The sequence below is a fragment of the Triturus cristatus genome, chromosome 10 (assembly GCF_964204655.1).
Source record: "Triturus cristatus chromosome 10, aTriCri1.1, whole genome shotgun sequence".
Taxonomy (NCBI): domain Eukaryota; kingdom Metazoa; phylum Chordata; class Amphibia; order Caudata; family Salamandridae; genus Triturus; species Triturus cristatus.
The window spans coordinates 781,346,658-781,367,262 of record NC_140593.1 but is presented as its reverse complement, the minus strand read 5'-3'; the positions used below and the strand labels follow the sequence as shown (position 1 = coordinate 781,367,262).

The window sequence follows — 20,605 nt, the reverse complement described above, 5'->3', positions numbered from 1 at the left end:
AACAACCCTTATGGTGATTGGTTGTAAAGTCAACCTTATAGACCAGCTATCCTAGTGGTAGCATGGACAAGAGCAGTCTTAGGCTAAACTCTGAATGGCATGTGAAGCCAGCTGTTATACCATATGTAATCCCTTGAATACCAAATGAAAGGACACCACAATAGATATATATATATATAAAATAAAGTGTATTTATTCTAGTCAAACCCTCAGCACTCTTTGAGATTCGAGGTAAGTACAACACAGTCTTATTTAAGCATACATTAAGTCACACAGGTAAGTAATACAGTTAGGCCCTAGGGGCCACGCAAACCATATACTAAGTAAGTGGTATAAGGACCACTGTCACGAACACAGGATAGGCCTAGGGAATCGCTGGGGCTACACTACCCTACCAACAGTTAGGAAGTGGGAGGCCCACGGGATTCAGGTGCAGAGTGGAAACACTCATGCGTAATGCGTATAATCGATAGAAATAGTACAGTTTAGTATTAATAAGATTTAGGACACTTCTGGAGTAGCTAGGAAGTCGAGACTTGAGAACTAGGCACTAGGATAGTCAATACCCTGATGAGCACTGGAGTACCCAAGTTACCTAGCCCACGGGCTGCGGGTGCATAGGTGTGAACTAGCGTCAGGTTTCGTCGTCTACTCCTATGGATGCCTGAAGGAAAGATGCTGACAGGCAGTCAGTGAAGAGTGTCCGGTGGATCCCAAGGCCAGTATCAAGAAGGAAGGATACCTGCAAGCAGAAGGGACAGAGCCTGGGTCACTAGCCAGTGACCACGTGGAACCAGAAAGGAACCAGGCGATGTCGGGAGATTGCAGGTGAAGAGGTGAAGCTTGTCGCAGCAGCCACGGGTACCAGGAGACGTCGAGGACGACCAGGAGGCGAGCTGTCCCACGAAGGCTCGTGCTGTCGGCGGCGTCGAAGTCGAACTAGGACTCACCAAGCCTTGGTAAGCGGAACCCACGAAGAATGGAGGACTTGCTTCTGGTGCAGACCAGGAAGGTCTGGGGTGCTTCTCTTTTACAGAGGAGCAGGAGCCAGTCTGGAGGAGCCAAACCAGCAGTGGAAAATTGAAGGTGTGTCGTCGCAAAGGTTACTAGCCAACGGGCAAGCAACCGGACAGACGCGGCAAGCAACCATACAGACGCGGCAAGCAGGAAAATGCAGAAGGGCCCCACGCAGGACTCGTGGAGTGTGGGGGGCTGATCTTCGGTGCAGATGGTGCTTGAGGCTTCTCAATCCCCGGTGCACAACCTCGAGGGTGCCTCAGAAGCTGCGCTGGAAGTTACTCGCCACTTTTCCCAGGTAGCCGGTCCCACGTCTCTCGTCGCCCCCACGGATCTCAGCTCGGCTGTGGATGTGGATCAGGGTCAGAGAAGTCTGGAAGTCAAGGCTCTGCAGTCGGTCCCTTGTAGAACTTCAGCAAAGCAAAGGGTAAGTCTCTTGATGGTGCCTGTTCGCACAGGGTGACCACTCCTTGGCCACAAGGGAGATTCTTCAGTCTTCTTCTTTCGTCGAATGTCGAAGGTCCAGAGTATCTGAAAGAAACACGTTAGTTAGATTCCTCACCTTAGAATATCCCCAGGCGTCAGACTGGATCCGGAAGATTTTTCGTCAGCAATACCCCTTGCGCGTCGCTAGGCGTCGTCTGCGGCTCCGCGTCAGTCGTCGGCGTCGTGTGCCGGAATGACGTCGTCTGAGTACTTAGACGCCGCCCTCGCGCGCTGACGTGAGTTCTTCTTTTTTCCGCGCCAGTAAGCGCAGATCCGGGAGAGCTACCCCTTTAGTCACTTTTTGACTAACTTTTTCGATCCTTTTTGGTCTTGTCTCGACTCCGGTGCCGGTAGGATGCCTGGTTTTAAAGCCTGTGCTGACTGTAGCCGCTTGATGTCGGTTACGGACCATCACCGCCGGTGCCTTTACTACTTGGGCCTCGACGACGACGCGGAGTCGTGTTCGGACTGCAAGGCCCTGACCTCGAAGGCTAGACGGGAGCGGTCCCGTAAGCTTCTCGAGATTCGCCACTCGGCTCCGCGCCCCTCTCGATCCCGGTCCAGGAGGAGGTCCAAGGATCGGTCGCGGAGCCGCAGCCGACGTCATCATCGGTCGTCGGGATCCAAGTCTTCGGGTAAGTCGAAGCACTCCAAGAAGTCCAAGAGGCGACACCACTCTTCGGACTCCCCTCGCCCGTCGCGCGATTCGGCCGAGGGTCAGGGTGGTTCCACCCCCGCGGCTCTGGCGGAGCCGCAGGCGCCGTGCACGTCCCCATACCCACCGGTCCCTGGGACTGACGCCGGCGGAAGTCAGTGCCTTCCTCTCGGCCATGAGGAACCTGGCTCCGCCGTCGACGCCCGCTGGCGCGCTTTCGAGCCCCGCGGACTCGACTGGGCAACCTTGCCTGCCGGCGGCTCCAGCCTCGACGCCGCAAGCGCCCGAGGGACCCGTTCCCGAGTCCCCGCCGACGCCGGTCGACCTCGTCACGCCTCCTCCGCCGCGTCGACACCGGTACCACCTCCGACGCCGACTCCGCTCGGTGTCGAGCCCCGGTTCAGTCCCACTCCGGGCCCGGCGCCGATACGGCGTCGATGGACGCCGCGTTCGGCGCCGCTGGAGACACATTTTGGCTATCGCCCGGCTCCGATCCTTCCTCCTGCATACCAGGAATCGGATGATGGGGGTGACTGGGAGGGATCTGAGGATCCTATGGCCATTCAGGCTCAGCTGTCCCAGGACTGGGCAGATGAACTGGGGGAGGCCAGTGGTCTGGATACCTCTCCAGACACTAGATTAATCTCTCCTCCGACTGTGGCTTCGGAGGAGGGTGCTGCTTTCTCTGTGGTGCTGCGCAAGGCGGCCGCAGCCCTTGGGCTCGAGCTACCTGCCGTGGCTGTGAGGACTAACGTCCTCACTGAGGTGCTTCAGTCTGCAGCAAGCTCCACTGAGCCTCTGCTGCAATTCAATGAGGCACTCATTGACGTTCTGCAGGGCACCTGGTCCAAGCCCTCCACAGTTCCTCCTGTGGACAGGAACGTCGCCAGGCGCCACCGCCCTGCTCCGGGCGACCCCAGTTTTCTGTCCCAACACCCTACCCCCGAGAGCCTGGTTATCCAGGCCTCTACCTCCCAATCCTCCTTCCCGACCGCCCCGCCGGACCGGGATTCCAAGAGACTGGAACAGTTTGGCAAAAAGCTGTTCTCCTCCCTTAGTTTGGGCCTGCGGTCTTTGAACACCGCCTGTCTCTTGGTCCGTTATTCCCACTCTCTGTGGGATACGGTGGAGGACGTGCTGCCCCTGTGTCCGGAGAAGGTCCAGACACGACTTACCCAGGCTCTGGCCGATGGGAGGGATGCAGCACGGCATGCTATCCGCTGTGGGCTTGACACTACGGACTCGCTGGGTAGGGCGATTTCTACCACGGTGGCGCTTAGACGTCACGCCTGGCTGCGGTCCACGTCCTTTTCGGGGGATGTCCAGAGCACTCTCATGGACATGCCCTTTGATGGCACTCGCCTTTTTGGTGAGAAAGCGGACAGTGCGCTGAATCGCTTTAAGGACTCCCGGGCTACGGCCAAGTCCTTGGGCCTCTCGGCCCCGCGGTCGCAAACTTCCGCTTTTTGCCCCTTTCGTGGCCAAGGAAGGGGTGCCTCCTCACGTGCGCCTAGCCACCAGCCGCAGAACCAACCTGCGCGCGGACGTGGTTTCCGCCGAGGCGTTTCTGGAGGACGACTAGGTCAGCCCACATCCACCCCGGCAGCATCCGCCTCAAAGCCTTCCTAGTCCGAGCTTTCAGGCCTATTCCACGCCAGTGGGCGGCAGAGTTCGCCATCACCTGCTCCACTGGGGGTCCATCACATCGGACAGGTGGGTGCTGCAAATCGTCCGAAGGGGCTACTCCCTCCCCTTCGAGACGACCCCTCCAGCCATGCCACCGCAGCACCACCGTATCTCGGGGGATCATTTGAATCTTCTCCAAGAGGAACTTTCGGCCCTCTTGGCCAAGGGGGCCGTCGAGCGCGTTCCGAGCCCAGAAGTAGGTCGTGGTTGTTGTTCCCACTACTTTCTGGTTCCCAAGAAGGGCAAAGGGGGCCTACGCCCTATCTTGGACCTCCGGAACGTCAATGCCTTCCTCCGGAAGGAAAGGTTCAAGATGTTGACTTTGGCTCAGGTTCTAGCTGCCCTAGACCCTGGAGACTGGATGGTAGCGTTGGACTTGCAGGACGCATATTTCCACATCCCCGTCCTGCCGGCCCACCAGCGTTACCTGCGGTTCACGGTGGGCCCAGATCACTTTCAGTTTACCGTGCTCCCCTTCGGCCTCACCAGTGCCCCTCGGGTGTTCACGAAAGTGATGGCGGTGGTCGCAGCTCCTCTGCGCAGATCCGGGGTTCCAGTCTTCCCCTATCTCGACAACTGGTTGTTGAAGGCGGGCTCGCCCCAGTCAGTCGTCTCCCACCTCCAGACTACGGCAGATCTCCTGCATTTGCTAGGGTTTTCCATCAACGTGCCGAAGTCACACCTGAGCCCCTCTCAGAAGCTCCTCTTCATCGGAGCAGTTCTCGATTCGGCGCAGTTCCGGGTCTATCCACCGGAACAGCGGGTCCGGGATATACAGGCCCTGATTCCCATCTTTCGGCCTCTATCCTGGGTTTCGGTCAGGCTAGTGTTGCGGCTTCTGGGGCTGATGGCCTCCTGCATCCTCCTAGTGCATCACGCCAGGCGGCGCATGCGGGCTCTGCAGTGGGACCTGAAGTTTCAGTGGGCCCAGCATCACGGCAACCTGTCCGACCATGTCTTGATCTCGGAGGGCACTGCACAGCAGTTGCAGTGGTGGCTCACGGACCGCGATTGGGTCAAGGGCAAGAGCCTCTCCCTTCCCCAACCGCAGCATGTCGTAGTGACGGATGCGTCCCTTCTGGGATGGGGTGGCCATATGGGAGAGGCGGAGATCAGAGGCCTCTGGTCTCCGGCGGAGTCTCGTCTCCACATCAACTTGGATCACGAATGGCGTCTGAACTCCGAAGTGGCGCAAGGTCTCTTTCAGCAGTGGAGAGAGCCTTGGTTAGATCTATTCGCCACCGAAGAGAACGCGCAATGTCAGCAGTTCTGCGCGTTGGAATTTCCAAGGCGGCACTCGCTCGGCGACGCTTTTCGTCACGAGTGGAGTTGCGGTCTGTTGTACGCCTTTCCGCCTATACCACTTCTGCCCAGAGTGCTGAAGAAGATCAGGCACGACCGGGCCCAAGTCATCTTGGTGGCTCCGGATTGGGCACGAAGGTACTGGTATCCCGAGCTACTCAGTATGTTGACCGATCCTCCGATACGTCTGCCCCTTCGGGAGGATCTTCTGTCGCAGCAGCAGGGGACGGTCCTACACCCGAACCTGTCCAGCCTCCACCTCCATGCGTGGAGATTGAGCGGCGGCAGTTGATGCCATTTGACTTGCCTCCTGAAGTCTGTGATATCATTCTGGCAGCCAGGCGTCCCTCCACAAAGACGGTATACGCCTGCCGGTGGAACAAATATGGAACAAATATGTGGCATGGTGCACAGCAAAGGCTGTGGATCCCCTTTCCGCCCCTCTTTCTGAGGTTCTACTGTTTCTTCTTTCTTTGGCCGGCAGGGCTCTGCCCTGGGCACCCTGAAAGGTTATCTTGCTGCCATCTCTGCCTTCTTGCGGCTTCCTGATCAGCCTTCTCTTTTCAAGTCCCCTGTAGTTACATGCTTTCTAAAGGGCATTACTCACACGTTCTCTCCTGTCCCTTTTGTAATGCCTCAGTGGGACTTGAATCTTGTTCTCACATTTCTAATGTGCGCTCCCTTTGAGCCTCTTCATAATTGTCCTCTTCGTCTGCTGACGCTTAAGACTGCTTTTCTGGTAGCCATCACCTCGGCTAGTCGGGTGAGTGAGCTCCAGGCTTTATCTTCCAAGCCTCCTTTTCTCTCTGTTCATCCGGACAAGGTTGTCCTTCGGCCTCGTCCCTCCTTTCTTCCGAAAGTGGTGACTCCATTTCATCTTGGGCAGTCTGTCACCTTGCCCACCTTCTTTCCGCCTCCGCATCCTTCCAAAGAGGAAGAGAGGCTCCACCATCTGGACCCAAAACGTGCGCTCTCCTTTTATCTGGACCGCACAAAGCAGTTCCGGGTGGACGACCAACTTTTCGTTGGATACGTGGGTGCTAAGAAGGGGAAAGCTGTGCACAAACGGACCATCTCTCGGTGGGTCGTTTTGTGCATCAAAATGTGTTACTCCTTGGCAAAAAAGGACCCTCCTGTTGGGCTGCGCGCCCATTCTACTCGGGCCACAGCGGCTACTACTGCTTTGGGACGGGGTGTCCCTTTGCAGGACATCTGTCAGGCGGCGACGTGGGCTTCGCTACACACGTTTACCAGGCATTATTGCCTTGACAGCCAAGTCTGGAGGGATGGCTTCTTTGGCCGTTCTGTCCTCCAGGACTTTCTGGTGTGATCTTGGTTCGCAGACCCACCACCGGGGATGGTATTTCTTGGGTATCTATTCTAAGGTGAGGAATCTAACTAACGTGTTTCTTTCAGATGAACAAGTTACTTACCTTCGGTAACGATGTATCTGTAAGAAACATTAGTTAGATTCCTCACCGACCCACCCATCCTCCCCGTTCTGCGAACTGACATCTAGGGTTAAGGTTGTCCTTTTCAGGCCCCTAGATTTTATTTTTGGCACCAGTGTCGGTCTTTGCATTGCTCTGCGTTCCTGGCGCGGAAAGCTATGTACAAGAACTGACGTCAGCGCGCGAGGGCGGCGTCTAAGTACTCCGACGTCATTCCGGCGCACGACGACGCCGCCGACGGACGCGGAGCCGCAGACTACGCCTAGCGACACGCAAGGGGTATTGCTGACGAAAAATCTTCCGGATCCAGTCTGACGCCTGGGGATATTCTAAGGTGAGGAATCTAACTAACTAATGTTACATCGTTACCGAAGGTAAGTAACTTGTTCTTCTGTTCAAGTTGCAGGTTCAGGATAATCTAATTTAGCAGGGCCCAACTAGCTACTAATATACTGGGCTAGTGGGCTGGGCTACCTGCAAGGTCCCTCCTATGGGTTGGACCAGGAAGGGGAGTGGCTACACTCCCTTTCCTTTGTCCAGTTTCGCGCCAGAGCTGGGGCTGGAGTGCCCCAGCACCGGTTTGAACTGGACTATGCATGGAGCACCTTGTGTGCCCCAGACATGTCTCATTCCTTTCAGCCCTCCCTGCCCCAATACACTAAAGTCTGTCTTGGGAGGTGCTAGCACCTCCCCAAGCAGGACACCTATTGTCCATGCCTCGAGCAAAGTATGATTTTAACATGTCTCTCCCTCTAGAAGGGAGGAATAATATCCTCATCACCAGAAATGGTATGGGGGTATTATTCCAAAGTGTTAGACACCTTACACAACATGTTTTGATAAAGCCAAACCATAGTTACCATAACCGTTTAAGATTATAAGGCACTTTAAGAGTATATGGTAGGCTATATCATAGAACAGCTATAAGGACATGGTTCCGAAAGCTGCAGACAGGCTCAGCTCATGCTAGAGCACCATCTCACATGTTACCAAGCACTCTGCCTCCAGGATTGTTAAGGCCTGCCATAGGAGTGGCTCACAGGTACACATGTGTCTATTTTAAGGGTAGATATAGGTATACTATATCTAAGCAAGGAGTGATTACACGACCTTGCCCCAGCTGAGTGATCAGCCAGTTTTCTGATTGGAAGGCCAGACCAGGGGTGGCATAATACATGCTGCAGCCCCTGGGAGGCCTAGGGTACACCTATGCCCCGGGTACCTAGGGTACACTGTACAGGGTCCAATAAGGTGATCCTTACCAATTGGGTATGTACCTAGGGTACATGGAGTCCATTTTAAAGAGAGAGCAGACAGCCTGAGACCCTAAATGGCAGGATCTCAGGCCAACTAAGTCGAAAACCCAGCTAGACACTAGGCAAAAAGTTGGGGGTAACCATAGTCCGATATCCACCTTCCTACAATTGACTCTTCTTCTCTTTACATTTCTGAAGACCCTCTTCTTTCACCTTCACATTCCCCTGCACCACCACCTGACCCACAAGATACAGGGATTGATGATGATTTAGATGCCTAAGCACTGCAAGATGTCCCACAGGATCCTGATCCATGTGGTCATTATAATGTCCCTCAACCTGATAATGCCCTGATTTGTATCTATCTAGACCTTCCCCTCCAGATGATAACATTGGGTACATTGAGCTCATTAATAGGGCTGCAGAATACCATGGGGTAGAGCTCCATAAGGAGGAGGATTTTATATTGGAGACCCTTTGTTCTTCTCAAAGGGGTACCCAAACCTTACTGATGCTAAAGGCCCTGCTTAAACATACTGACGATATCTTTCAAGACCCTGTCAAAGCGAGGATCATCACTCTCAGGGTAGAGAAGAAATATGGCCTGCACCTAATGACCCTGTCTACGTCAATGGACACTTACCTTTAGACTCTTTGGTCGTTTCTATTGCTCGCAAGAGGGCTAACTCCCAAACCACAGGGGACGCCCGGCCTCCGGATAAAGAGTCCAAATTATTGGATGCTTCCGGTAAGCAGATAGCATCACAAGCGGCTAATAATTGGCGCATAGCCAATGCCCAGGCTTTAACAGCAAGATATGATAGGGCTCATTATGATGAACGCCAAAAACTCAGAGTTCCTTCCTGACGAGCATAAAGCTAAAGCCAGTGACCTTATTCAAGAGGGTAAATTAATAACCAATACCTCTATCCGATGTACCTTAGATCAGGCCGATAATGCGGTTCGGGCAATGAACACTAGCATACTGCTTCTCAGACATGCTTGGTTAAGGATTTCTGGGTTTAAACCTGAGGTACAATCCTCTATCCTTAATCAACCTTATCTGAAAGAAACACGTTAGTTAGATTCCTCACCTTAGAATATCCCCAGGCGTCAGACTGGATCCGGAAGATTTTTCGTCAGCAATACCCCTTGCGCGTCGCTAGGCGTCGTCTGCGGCTCCGCGTCCGTCGTCGGCGTCGTGCGCCGGGATGACGTCGTCGGAGTACTTAGACGCCGCCCTCGCGCGCTGACGTCAGTTCTTCTTTTTTCCGCGCCAGTAAGCGCAGATCCGGGAGAGCTACCCCTTTTAGTCTTTTTTGACTAAAATCTTTTTGATCATTTTTGATCCTTGTCTGTCGACATCTGGTGCCGGTAGGATGCCTGGGTTCAAGGCTTGTGAAGATTGTCATCGACTGATGTCGGTGACCGATCACCACCGCCGGTGCCTCTACTGCTTAGGCCTCGACCACGACGCGGAGTCGTGCAACGACTGTCAGGCCCTGACTTCGAAGGCTAGGCGGGAGCGGTCCCGCAAGCTTCTGGAGCTTCGCCACTCGGCTCCGCGTCGTGCGCGATCCCGGTCCAGGAGGAGGTCCAAGGATCGCTCGCGGAGCCCTAGCCGACGCCACCATCGCTCGTCGGGCTCCAAGTCGTCGGGTAAGTCTAAACACTCTAAGAAGTCGAAGCGGCGACATCGCTCTTCGGACTCCCCTCGCCGGTCGCGCGACTCGGCCGAGGGTCCAAGTGGTGCCACCCCCGCGGCTCCGGCGGAGCCGCAGGTGCCGCGTCCGCCCCCATACCTTCCGGTCCCTGGGGCTGACGCGGCGCCGGCGGAGATCAGTGCCTTCCTCTCGGCCATGAGGAGCCTGGCCCCGCCGTCGACGCCCGCTGGCGCGCCTTCGGGCCCCGCGGACTCGACTGGGCGACCTCGCGTGCCGGTGGCTCCGGCCCCGACGCCGTCGACGACTCCGGTCTCGACGCCGCAGGTCCCCGCGGGGCCCTTGCCTGGGCCCCAGTCGACGCCGGTTGACCTTGTCACTCCTCCACCGGCGCCGACGCCTGAACCACCGACGCCGTCACCGGCGCCACCGACGCCGACGCCTGTGACGCCGACGCCCCGGTTTAGCCCTCATCCGGACCCGACGCCGGCACGGCGTCCGCCGACGCCGCATCCGACGCCGCTTGAGACCTACCATCTCTACAGTCCGGTTCCGATCATTCCTCCTGTTTATCAGGAATCGGAAGAAGGGGGCGACTGGGAGGGGTTCGAGGACCCTCTGGCTGTTCAGTCACAGCTTTCTCAGGACTGGGCAGATGAACTGGGGGAGGCCAGCGGACTGGACACCTCGCCAGACGCTGGATTCACTTCTCCTCCGACCGTGGCTTCGGAGGAGGGTGCAGCATTTTCTGTGGTGCTGCGCAAGGCGGCTGAGGCCCTTGGGCTCGAGTTGCCTGCCGTGGCTGTGAGGACCAACATCCTCACTGAGGTGCTTCAAACCTCAGCAAGCTCCACTGAGCCTCTGCTGCCGTTCAACGAGGCCCTCACTGACGTTCTGCAGGGCACCTGGTCCAAGCCCTCCACAGTTCCTCCTGTGGATAGGAACGTTGCCAGGCGCCACCGCCCTGCTCCGGGCGACCCCAGTTTCCTGTCCCAACACCCCACCCCCGAGAGTCTGGTTATCCAGGCCTCTACTTCCCAGTCCTCCTTCCCGACCGCTCCGCCGGACCGGGATTCCAAGAGACTCGAGCAGTTTGGCAAGAAACTGTTCTCGTCCCTTAGTTTGGGCCTGCGGTCCTTAAATACCGCCTGTCTCTTGGACCGTTATTCCCATTCCCTGTGGGATACGGTGGAGGACGTGCTGCCCCTGTGTACGGAGGAGGTCCGGACGCGTCTTACCCAGGCTTTGGCCGATGGGAGGGATGCAGCACGGCACGCCATAAGATGTGGGCTTGACACCACGGACTCGCTAGGTCGGGCGATTTCCACCACGGTGGCGCTCCGCCGCCACGCCTGGATGCGGTCCACGTCATTTTCCGGGGATGTCCAGAACACCCTCATGGACATGCCCTTTGATGGCACTCGCCTGTTTGGTGAGAAGGCGGACAGTGCGCTGAACCGTTTTAAGGACTCCCGGGCTACGGCCAAGTCCTTGGGCCTCTCGGCTCCGCGGGCGCACACCTCCGCTTTTCGCCCCTTTCGTGGCCAAGGAAGGGGCGCCTCCTCACGTCCGCAAAGCCACCAGCCGCAGAACCAACCTGCGCGCGGTCGCGGACGTGGCTTCCGCCGTGGCGGAAATGGAGGACGACGTGGTCAGCCCACATCCACCCCGGCAGCATCCGCCTCAAAGCCTTCCTAGTCCGAGCTTTCAGGCCCATACCACGCCAGTGGGCGGCAGAGTTCGCCATCACCTGCTCCACTGGCGGTCCATAACATCGGACAGGTGGGTGCTGCAAATCGTCCGAAGGGGCTACTCCCTCCCCTTCGAGACGACCCCTCCAGCCATGCCACCACAGCACCACCGTATCTCGGGGGATCATTTGGATCTTCTCCGCGAGGAAGTTTCGGCTCTCTTGGCCAAGGGGGCCGTCGAGCGCGTTCCGGGTCCAGAAGTAGGTCGTGGTTGTTATTCCCACTACTTTCTGGTTCCCAAGAAGGGCAAGGGGGGCCTGCGCCCTATCTTGGACCTCCGGAACGTCAATGCCTTCCTCCGAAAGGAAAGGTTCAAGATGCTAACGTTGGCTCAGGTTTTAGCTGCCCTAGACCCTGGAGACTGGATGGTAGCGTTGGACTTGCAGGACGCATATTTCCATATCCCCGTCCTGCCGGCCCACCGGCGTTACCTGCGGTTCACGGTGGGCCAAGAGCACTTTCAGTTTACCGTGCTCCCCTTCGGCCTCACCAGTGCCCCTCGGGTGTTCACGAAAGTGATGGCAGTGGTCGCAGCTCATCTGCGCAGATCAGGGGTCCCAGTCTTCCCCTATCTCGACAACTGGTTGTTGAAGGCGGGCTCGCCCCAGGCAGTCGTCTCCCACCTCCAGACTACGGCGGATCTCCTGCATTTGCTGGGGTTTTCCATCAACGTGCCGAAGTCACACTTGAGTCCCTCTCAGAAGCTCCTCTTCATCGGAGCGGTTCTCGATTCGGCGCAGTTCCGGGTCCATCCTCCGGAACAGCGGGTCCGGGATATACAGGCCCTGATTCCCATCTTTCGGCCTCTATCCCGGGTTTCGGTCAGGCTAGTGTTGCGGCTTCTGGGGCTGATGGCCTCCTGCATCCTACTAGTGCATCACGCCAGGCGGCGCATGCGGGCTCTGCAGTGGGACCTGAAGTTTCAGTGGGCCCAGCATCACGGCAACCTGTCCGACCATGTCTTGATCTCGGAGGGTACTGCACAGCAGTTGCAGTGGTGGCTCACGGACCGCGAGTGGGTCAAGGGCAAGAGCCTCTCCCTTCCCCAACCGGAGCATGTCGTAGTGACGGATGCGTCCCTCCTGGGATGGGGTGGCCATATGGGAGAGGCGGAGATCAGAGGCCTCTGGTCTCCGGCGGAGTCTCGTCTCCACATCAACCTGTTGGAGTTGAGAGCGATCCGGCTTGCACTGAAAGCCTTCCTTCCCTCTGTCAGGGGAAGTGTCGTGCAGGTGTTCACGGACAACACCACCGCCATGTGGTACTGCAACAAACAGGGCGGGGTGGGGTCGTGGACCCTTTGTCAGGAGGCTCTGCGCCTCTGGACATGGCTGGAACATCAGGGCGTCACCCTGGTGGTTCAACATCTGGCGGGCTCTCTGAACGCCAGAGCAGACGAACTCAGCCGCCGGTGCATGATGGATCACGAATGGCGTCTGAACTCCGAAGTGGTGCAAGGCCTCTTTCAGCAGTGGGGAGAGCCTTGGTTAGATCTATTCGCCACCGAAGAGAACGCGCAATGTCAGCAGTTCTGCGCGTTGGAATTTCCAAGGCGGCACTCGCTCGGCGACGCTTTTCGTCACGAGTGGAGTTGCGGTCTGTTGTACGCCTTTCCGCCTATACCACTTCTGCCCAGAGTGCTGAAGAAGATCAGGCGCGACCGGGCCCAAGTCATCTTGGTGGCTCCGGATTGGGCACGAAGATACTGGTATCCCGAGCTACTCAGTCTGTTGACCGATCCCCCGATACGTCTGCCCCTTCGGGAGGATCTTCTGTCGCAGCAGCAGGGGACGGTCCTCCACCCGAACCTGTCCAGCCTCCACCTCCATGCGTGGAGATTGAGCGGCGGCAGTTGATGCCATTTGACTTGCCTCCTGAAGTCTGTGATATCATTCTGGCAGCCAGGCGTCCCTCCACAAAGTCGGTATACGCCTGCCGGTGGAACAAATTTGTGGCATGGTGCACAGCAAAGGCTGTGGATCCCCTTTCCGCCCCTCTTTCTGAGGTTCTCCTCTTCCTTCTTTCTCTGGCCCGGCAGGGCTCTGCCCTGGGCACCCTGAAAGGTTATCTTGCTGCCCTCTCCGCCTTCTTGCGGCTTCCTGATCAGCCTTCTCTTTTCAAGTCCCCTGTAGTGTCACGCTTTCTCAAAGGCATTACACACACGTTCCCTCCTGTCCCTTTTGTAATGCCTCAGTGGGACTTGAATCTGGTTTTGACATTCCTGATGTGCGCTCCCTTCGAGCCTCTTCACAATTGCCCTCTTCGTCTTCTAACTCTAAAGACTGCTTTTCTGGTAGCCATCACCTCGGCTAGACGGGTGAGTGAGCTCCAGGCTTTATCTTCAAAGCCTCCTTTTCTATCTGTTCATCCGGACAAGGTTGTCCTTCGGCCTCGTCCCTCCTTTCTTCCTAAAGTGGTGACTCCATTTCACCTTGGGCAGTCTGTCACCTTGCCCACCTTCTTTCCGCCTCCGCATCCTTCCAAAGAGGAAGAGAGGCTCCACCGTCTGGACCCAAAACGTGCGCTCTCCTTTTATCTGGACCGCACAAAACAGTTCCGGGTGGACGACCAGCTTTTTGTTGTGTACGTGGGCGCTAAGAAGGGGAAAGCTGTGCACAAACGAACCATCTCTCGGTGGGTCGTTTTGTGTATAAAAATCTGCTATTCCTTGGCTAAAAAGGACCCTCCTGTTGGGCTGCGCGCCCATTCTACTCGGGCCACGGCGGCTACTACTGCCTTGGGACGGGGAGTCCCTTTGCAGGACATCTGTCAGGCGGCGACGTGGGCTTCGCTACACACGTTTGCCAGGCATTATTGCCTTGACAGCCAAGTCCGGAGGGATGGCTTCTTTGGCCGTTCTGTCCTCCAGGACTTTCTGGTGTGATCTTGGTTCGCAGACCCACCACCGGGGATGGTATTGCTTGGGTATCTATTCTAAGGTGAGGAATCTAACTAACGTGTTTCTTTCAGATGAACAAGTTACTAACCTTCGGTAACGATGTATCTGTAAGAAACATTAGTTAGTTAGATTCCTCACCGACCCACCCATCCTCCCCGTTCTGCGAACTGACATCTAGGGTTAAGGTTGTCCTTTCAGGCCCCTAGATTTTATTTTTGGCACCAGTGTCGGTCTTTGCATGGCTCTGCGTTCCTGGCGCGGAAGGCTATGTACAAGAACTGACGTCAGCGCGCGAGGGCGGCGTCTAAGTACTCCGACGTCATCCCGGCGCACGACGCCGACGACGGACGCGGAGCCGCAGACGACGCCTAGCGACGCGCAAGGGGTATTGCTGACGAAAAATCTTCCGGATCCAGTCTGACGCCTGGGGATATTCTAAGGTGAGGAATCTAACTAACTAATGTTTCTTACAGATACATCGTTACCGAAGGTTAGTAACTTGTTCTTTATGCACAACATCTCTTTGGCCCAGCTGTTGATGCATCTTTGAAAAAGATGAAAAAAGACACAGTTTGCGAAGTCCATGGGGGCCTTACAAGCACCTTCAAACAGAGGTTCCTTTTGTCTCTAATTCTACAGGGACGGCTCCAAAAACATCTCTACGGACAATGCCTCCTCCTCTTACAAGGGCAACAGTCAGTCTGCCTTTTCACGAGGTTATTTTCTAGGAGGATATAGAGGAAATAATGGCAGGGGAAGAGACCGAGGTAATTCTACACACACCTCTCCCGCCAACAACAAACAATGACTTATTTCCCATACCCCCAAGATCATTCCACTCCTGTCGGGACGTCTCTCACAATTTCTACCCATTTGGAATATGATTACATCCAACAAATGGGTTCTACAAATGATCCAATCTGGTTATTACCTGGAACTTACAAGTACTCCACCCAATATTCTTCCAAGGTCACATCTCATGTCATAAGAATATCTTACAGTTCTAAAGCAAGAAGTTCTTTCGTTATTGCAAAAAGGTGCAATTGAACCAGTCCCTCTACAATATCAAGGAACAGGAGTGTACTCCCTATACTTCCTAATCCCCAAAAAGGATGCCTCTCTCAGACCCATATTGGACCTCAGTGAACTCAATCTATACATTGAGTCGGACCATTTTACATGGTAACACTCCAGCAATTGCTTCCTCTCCTTCAGCAAGGCGACTTTCTATCCACTCAGGATCTAAAGGGCGTTTATTCCCATATTCCCATGTACCAATACACCCTGCCCACCCTAAATACCTCCTGTTTGTGGTAGCAGGCCAACAATATCAATTCAAGGCCCTACCCTTCGGAGTCACAACTGCTCCCAGGGTTTTCACAAAAAGCTTGCCGGTAGTTGCAGCCCACTTGAGAAGACGACCGGTTCACATCTTCCCCTACTTAGACGACTGGCTTATAAAGGCCAGTTCACACAACAGTTGCCTGTGACACACAGAGAAAACTGTGCAGCTCCTTCACCACCTAGGGTTCACAATAAACTAAGCCAAATCCCATCTCCAACCCTCCGTGTCTCAAGACTACCTAGGAGCTACCATAGACACACACAAAGCTGTAGCATATCCAACTCGAGCCATACCAGCTCGAGTGTTCGTGCAATTATTAGGAATTATGGCGTCTTGCATTTTTATAGTTCCCTACGCAAGACTTCAGATGCGTCCCCTACAAGAATGCTTAGCACGTCAGTGGAACCAGACTCTGTCTCAGTTATCAGATCTAGTGTTGGTTGACTGCTGCAGTGGTGGAGCACACACAACCTGTTAAAAGAGCAGCCCTTCAGCGACCCGGTTCCACAGACTGTACTGGCAACAGACGCATCACTAACAGGTTGGGGAGCCCATCTCCAAAACCACACAATTCAAGGCATGTGGAGCCCCCAACAGAAAGAGCTTCACATCAATCACTTAGAGCTCCTAGAGATTTTTCTGGCTCTGAAAACGTTCAAAGTTCATCTAGTACGCAAAAACGTACTAATTCGTAAAGGCAACAGGACAGCCATGTACTACATTCAAAAACAGGGGGGGGGGGGGGGGAGAGAGAGACACTCTCTCCAACTGGCCCAGCTAGCAGAAGAAATCTGGAGATGGGCCATTCATCACAAAATCTATCTTCTGGCTGAACACCTCCCAGGAGGGGACCATCAGATGGCAGATCTGTTAAGTCGACAGACACACCAGATCCACGAATGGGAACTACATCCTCAAGTCCTTCTCCCATTCTTCCAAATGTGGGGCTTCCTAAACGTAGACCTGTTCGCCATGCATCTAAACGCAAAATGCCCAAACTTCGCGTCCAGGTTTCCACACCCATTGTGCAAAGGCATTGCACTATGGATGAATTGGTCAGGGATAATTGCTCATGCTTTTCCACCTCTCCCACTCATTCCATTAGTGGTTCGGAGACTCCCAAAAATGTCCCTGGTTGCTCCCACATGGGCACGTCAACCATGGTTCTCAACCCTATTAGAACTCTTAGTTCCTCATCAAAAACTGCGTCTTTCACCCAGTCTCCTCTCCCAGAGCCATGGTGAGATAAGACACCCAGATCCCAGTCAACTCAATCTAGCGGTCTGGCACCTGAAGTCCTAGAGTTTTGCTATCTAAATCTACCGCCAGACTGTATAAATATCAGCAAGGAAGCTAGGCGTCCTACCACAAGAGCCTACTATGCAGCCAAGTGGAAGCAGTTTGTGATTTACTGTAACAACGACCACATCAACTAGCTTAATGCTTCGGTACATCTACAACATTCCAATTTATCATACACATCTATCCGCTTACATCTTGCTGCCGTAGCTGCATACCTCCAAAATAGGCAGCATCTGTCTTTTTCGAGTACCTGTCGTTAAAGCATTTATGGAAGGAGTCAAGAGTTATTCTACCAAAACGTTCACCTGCCCCAGTGTGGAATCTCAATATTGTTCTCACCAGGCTGATGGGTCCACCCTTTGGACCATTGCACAGATGTGAACTGCAATTTCTTACATGGAAAGTGGCTTTTCTAATTGCTATCACATCACTCAGAAGAGTCCATGAGATCCAGGCATTAACCATAGAACCTTTTTTGCAGATGAACCAAAACAAAGTGGTTCTTCAGACCAACCCTAAATTCCTTCCTCAAGCCATTTTTGCCTTTCACATTAATCAATCGGTTGAGTTACCTGTTTGCTTCCCACAACCAGATTCAGTGGCAGAACGTGCTCTACACACGGTAGATTTCAAACCAGCATTGTTGTACTACATTAAAAGGACAAAACCTTTCCCTAACACTAATCAACTTTTTGTAGCCTTTGCTCCACCACAAGGGCAATGCCATATCAAAATCAGGTATTGCAAGGTGGATTGTTAAGTGTATTCAAATATGCTGTGCAAAGGCTAAACAAACATTACCAGTTCCCTCCAGAGCACACTCTACATGTAAAGTGGGGGCTGCTATGGCATTCCTAGGGAATATACCCATAGACGACATATGCAAAGCTGCAACATGGTCTACCCCTCACATATTCGCAAAACATTACTCGGTAGGTGTGTTAGCAGCACAACAAGCTAGAGTAGGTCAGGCAGTTTTACGTACACTATTGCAGACTACTGCATAAGCCAAAGGTTAGCCACCTCTTTGGAAGATAACTGCTGTGTAGTCTATGCAAAAGCATATGATCTACAGCTCGTATGCCTCGAACGGAAAATGCTACTTACCAGTATTCATCAGTTCTTGGCATGTAGAGCTGTAGAATCATATGCTCCCACCCGCCTCCTCGGGTACCCATACCTGTTGCAGTTACATTTTACTTAGATACGTACATTCATGGACATCTCCTTCTAACTACTCTTTCTGACTCCATTATCACCTGCTGCGGAAAAACAATAGAGTCCATGCGCACTATCACCTAAGGGAGGAGTCACCTACCTCGTGACTGCAGCTCTACATGCCAAGAACTGATGCATACTGGTAAGTAGCATTTTCTTACTCAGGAATGCAACTTTCTTAATATTTTTAACTGGGTTTTAATGCCATTCTACAGTTTCTGTTAAAGGTATTGTGTTGTATTCCTATTTTTTTATATTTGAAGGGGCAGGGGGGTTTAAGTGACATTTTGGATTCATTTTAGTTTTTTTTGCTTATTGTTTTACTACTATAATAGAGCACCTTGAAACTTTCACTTTGAGACATGTCAGTGAAAGAAGAAAAAAGCAAGCCTTTTTATGCCATGGAATAAAAGTTCTTTGATATCTAGAAAGACAGGGAGAACAAAGTGAAATGTATTCACCTAAATTTACTTTTGGTTTTTTATTTTTTTTAGGTAATATGTCTCATCCGAGGCCTTGGCTTGGGCTGGATCATTTCAATAAAGCCCCAAAGAGAAGTCGATACACATACCTTGAGAAAGCAATTAAAATCCACAACTGACTTGACAGTTTTATTCAAGCCAATGGACAAATAAGTGTGTGTGTGTGTGTCCACCTTTTTAACAACAGTAGAACTTTGGTACACGTGCACTATACCGGGAATCTTCAGCAAGAGGATGTGCTGCTGATGTTAATTTTATTTTGTTGAGGCTGTTCGTTTGGCTTCTCTATCTATTGACTGCCCTTTTGAGCAAAATGAAGGTGTTTTTATAAAGCTTGGATGCCAATAGGAGAGATTTTATGGTAGGCTAGCAAGGCCGTGGTCTGCAAACTGAGGGAAGAGTGAAAAGTACCATTTACAATAGTGGAAATGTTGGCAAATTTAACCATAGTACATTTTGTAGATGGCATAAGATGGCTGCGTGCCCGCTCTAGTGTGGAAATTTCAACACGGTCATTGCAGCTGCTAAGTCTTATGTTTACACCATGGCGGATTTCTTTACTTCAGTTAAACTAAAAATTACGTATTTGTAAATGCAAAATCCTCATCAATAAATAGCCATCTCTGTTTGATTGTGTACGTTGTTGCCACTTATTCTGGACTCTTGTTTCATAAGCCAAGAGTACATATTATCTTGCATAGATTTGATTGAGTTGAACTGCTACTTTGTGTTCCAGTTAACAAAGATTGTCTTTGAGACTGAAGTACTTTCATAACATAGTTCTATTTAGAAAATAAAATGGTTAATTGTACTGCCTGCAACAAAATGTTGTTTTCACTCAAAGCTGGCCACAGCATATGGAAGATGGTGTCCATTTGAAAAAGCAGCAAGAAGGTGGGGAAATGAGAAATATCCAACTGTTCAGCACCAAGGGCATGCTCACTAGTATTTAGTAAGCTGTTGACTTTGTAAAAAGTATGAAATTGTATATTTAATGAATGAACATGTACAATTTAACACATGGAGATTAATTTTGTTGGGTGAGTCTTTCACTGATGTTGATATTCATTGTGTGTAGTTTTATTTCTGCCCCCAAACATTTTTTTTATTTTGAAACTACTGGCAACCACATGTCTGGTTTTGAGTGCAGTAAAATAGGTTCAGCAATTCTCACTTTTATTATTTTCTGTTTTTTTTTTTATTTCTGTAGCAACAGTGTACAACTCTTCCTGTATATTGCCTTTTTGCTGGAAAATGTTGTATGTTGAATAAAATTTTCTATAAAAATGTTATTTCAGTGAGTAATGAGATGGATGGTGAAGATTTCTACTCTGAATACAGTTTAAGACATTGTTTTCACTATAAAAAGTTTATAAATATGCAGCGTTTTGCTTTTAAGATTGGTTTTCATCCATAAATATTCCTTTTTGAACATAGTAAAATCAAAGAGAGCGCATGGATGGAACCATATTCGAATTGCATTTGTGGAAAATATATTTGATGGATTCATTTTTTAGCTATTTAGTTAAAACAAATGTATAGACGGTTTGACTGCTGTTTCTTAACAGTGAGATCCAGGCGGATCAAAGCTGCAATATAAAGCCTGAGTCTCTAAAAGGTAAGTGTCCTTTTTAGATTTTCACTATCCTATTTGTATGTGACAGATGCCTTTTCTCCTGTTTGTTCTGCCAATAAACATACAATAGGACACAACATATCCTGTCTTGCTTCTTTATTACTGATAGAAATGTAGAATTTAGAACTTAAAAAATGTCTATTCCCATTATGAGATTATAAGTAGTCACTTGTGTCTGATAGAGACTACTTGCCGCAGATTCCTTAACGTAGAATTATCCCCAGGCGTGAGACTGGATCCGGCAAATCTTTGCCACAGCACCTCTGCGCGCTGGGGGGGGGGGCGGTAAACGCGACCCTGCCCTGACGTCGTCCGCGGATTTGACGTCAGCGAGGTCACAAGTCCCACCCCAGCGCGCTGACGTCCGTTTCCTCCTTTTACGTGTGCAACGCGGTTCCGGAGTGTGCTCCTTGGCCTGTTTTCGGGCCTCTTAGCGCCTTGAGTTGGGAACAGTGTGC

General features: G+C 52.4%; 1 protein-coding gene across 2 annotated transcripts in view; it reads left to right on the top strand.

Annotated features, from left to right (window-relative positions):
* The window catches only part of USP7 (ubiquitin specific peptidase 7), a 1,511,465-nt gene extending 1,491,662 nt beyond the window's left edge, over positions 1–19,803 (top strand). For both annotated transcript variants that reach the window (XM_085628311.1, XM_085628312.1), the window contains exon 31: positions 18,524–19,803. In XM_085628311.1, the coding sequence (XP_085484437.1) occupies positions 18,524–18,630 (107 nt within the window). In that variant the 3' untranslated portion in view covers positions 18,631–19,803. The remainder of the gene's footprint in view (positions 1–18,523) is intronic.
* The last annotated feature ends 802 nt before the right edge of the window (positions 19,804–20,605 follow it).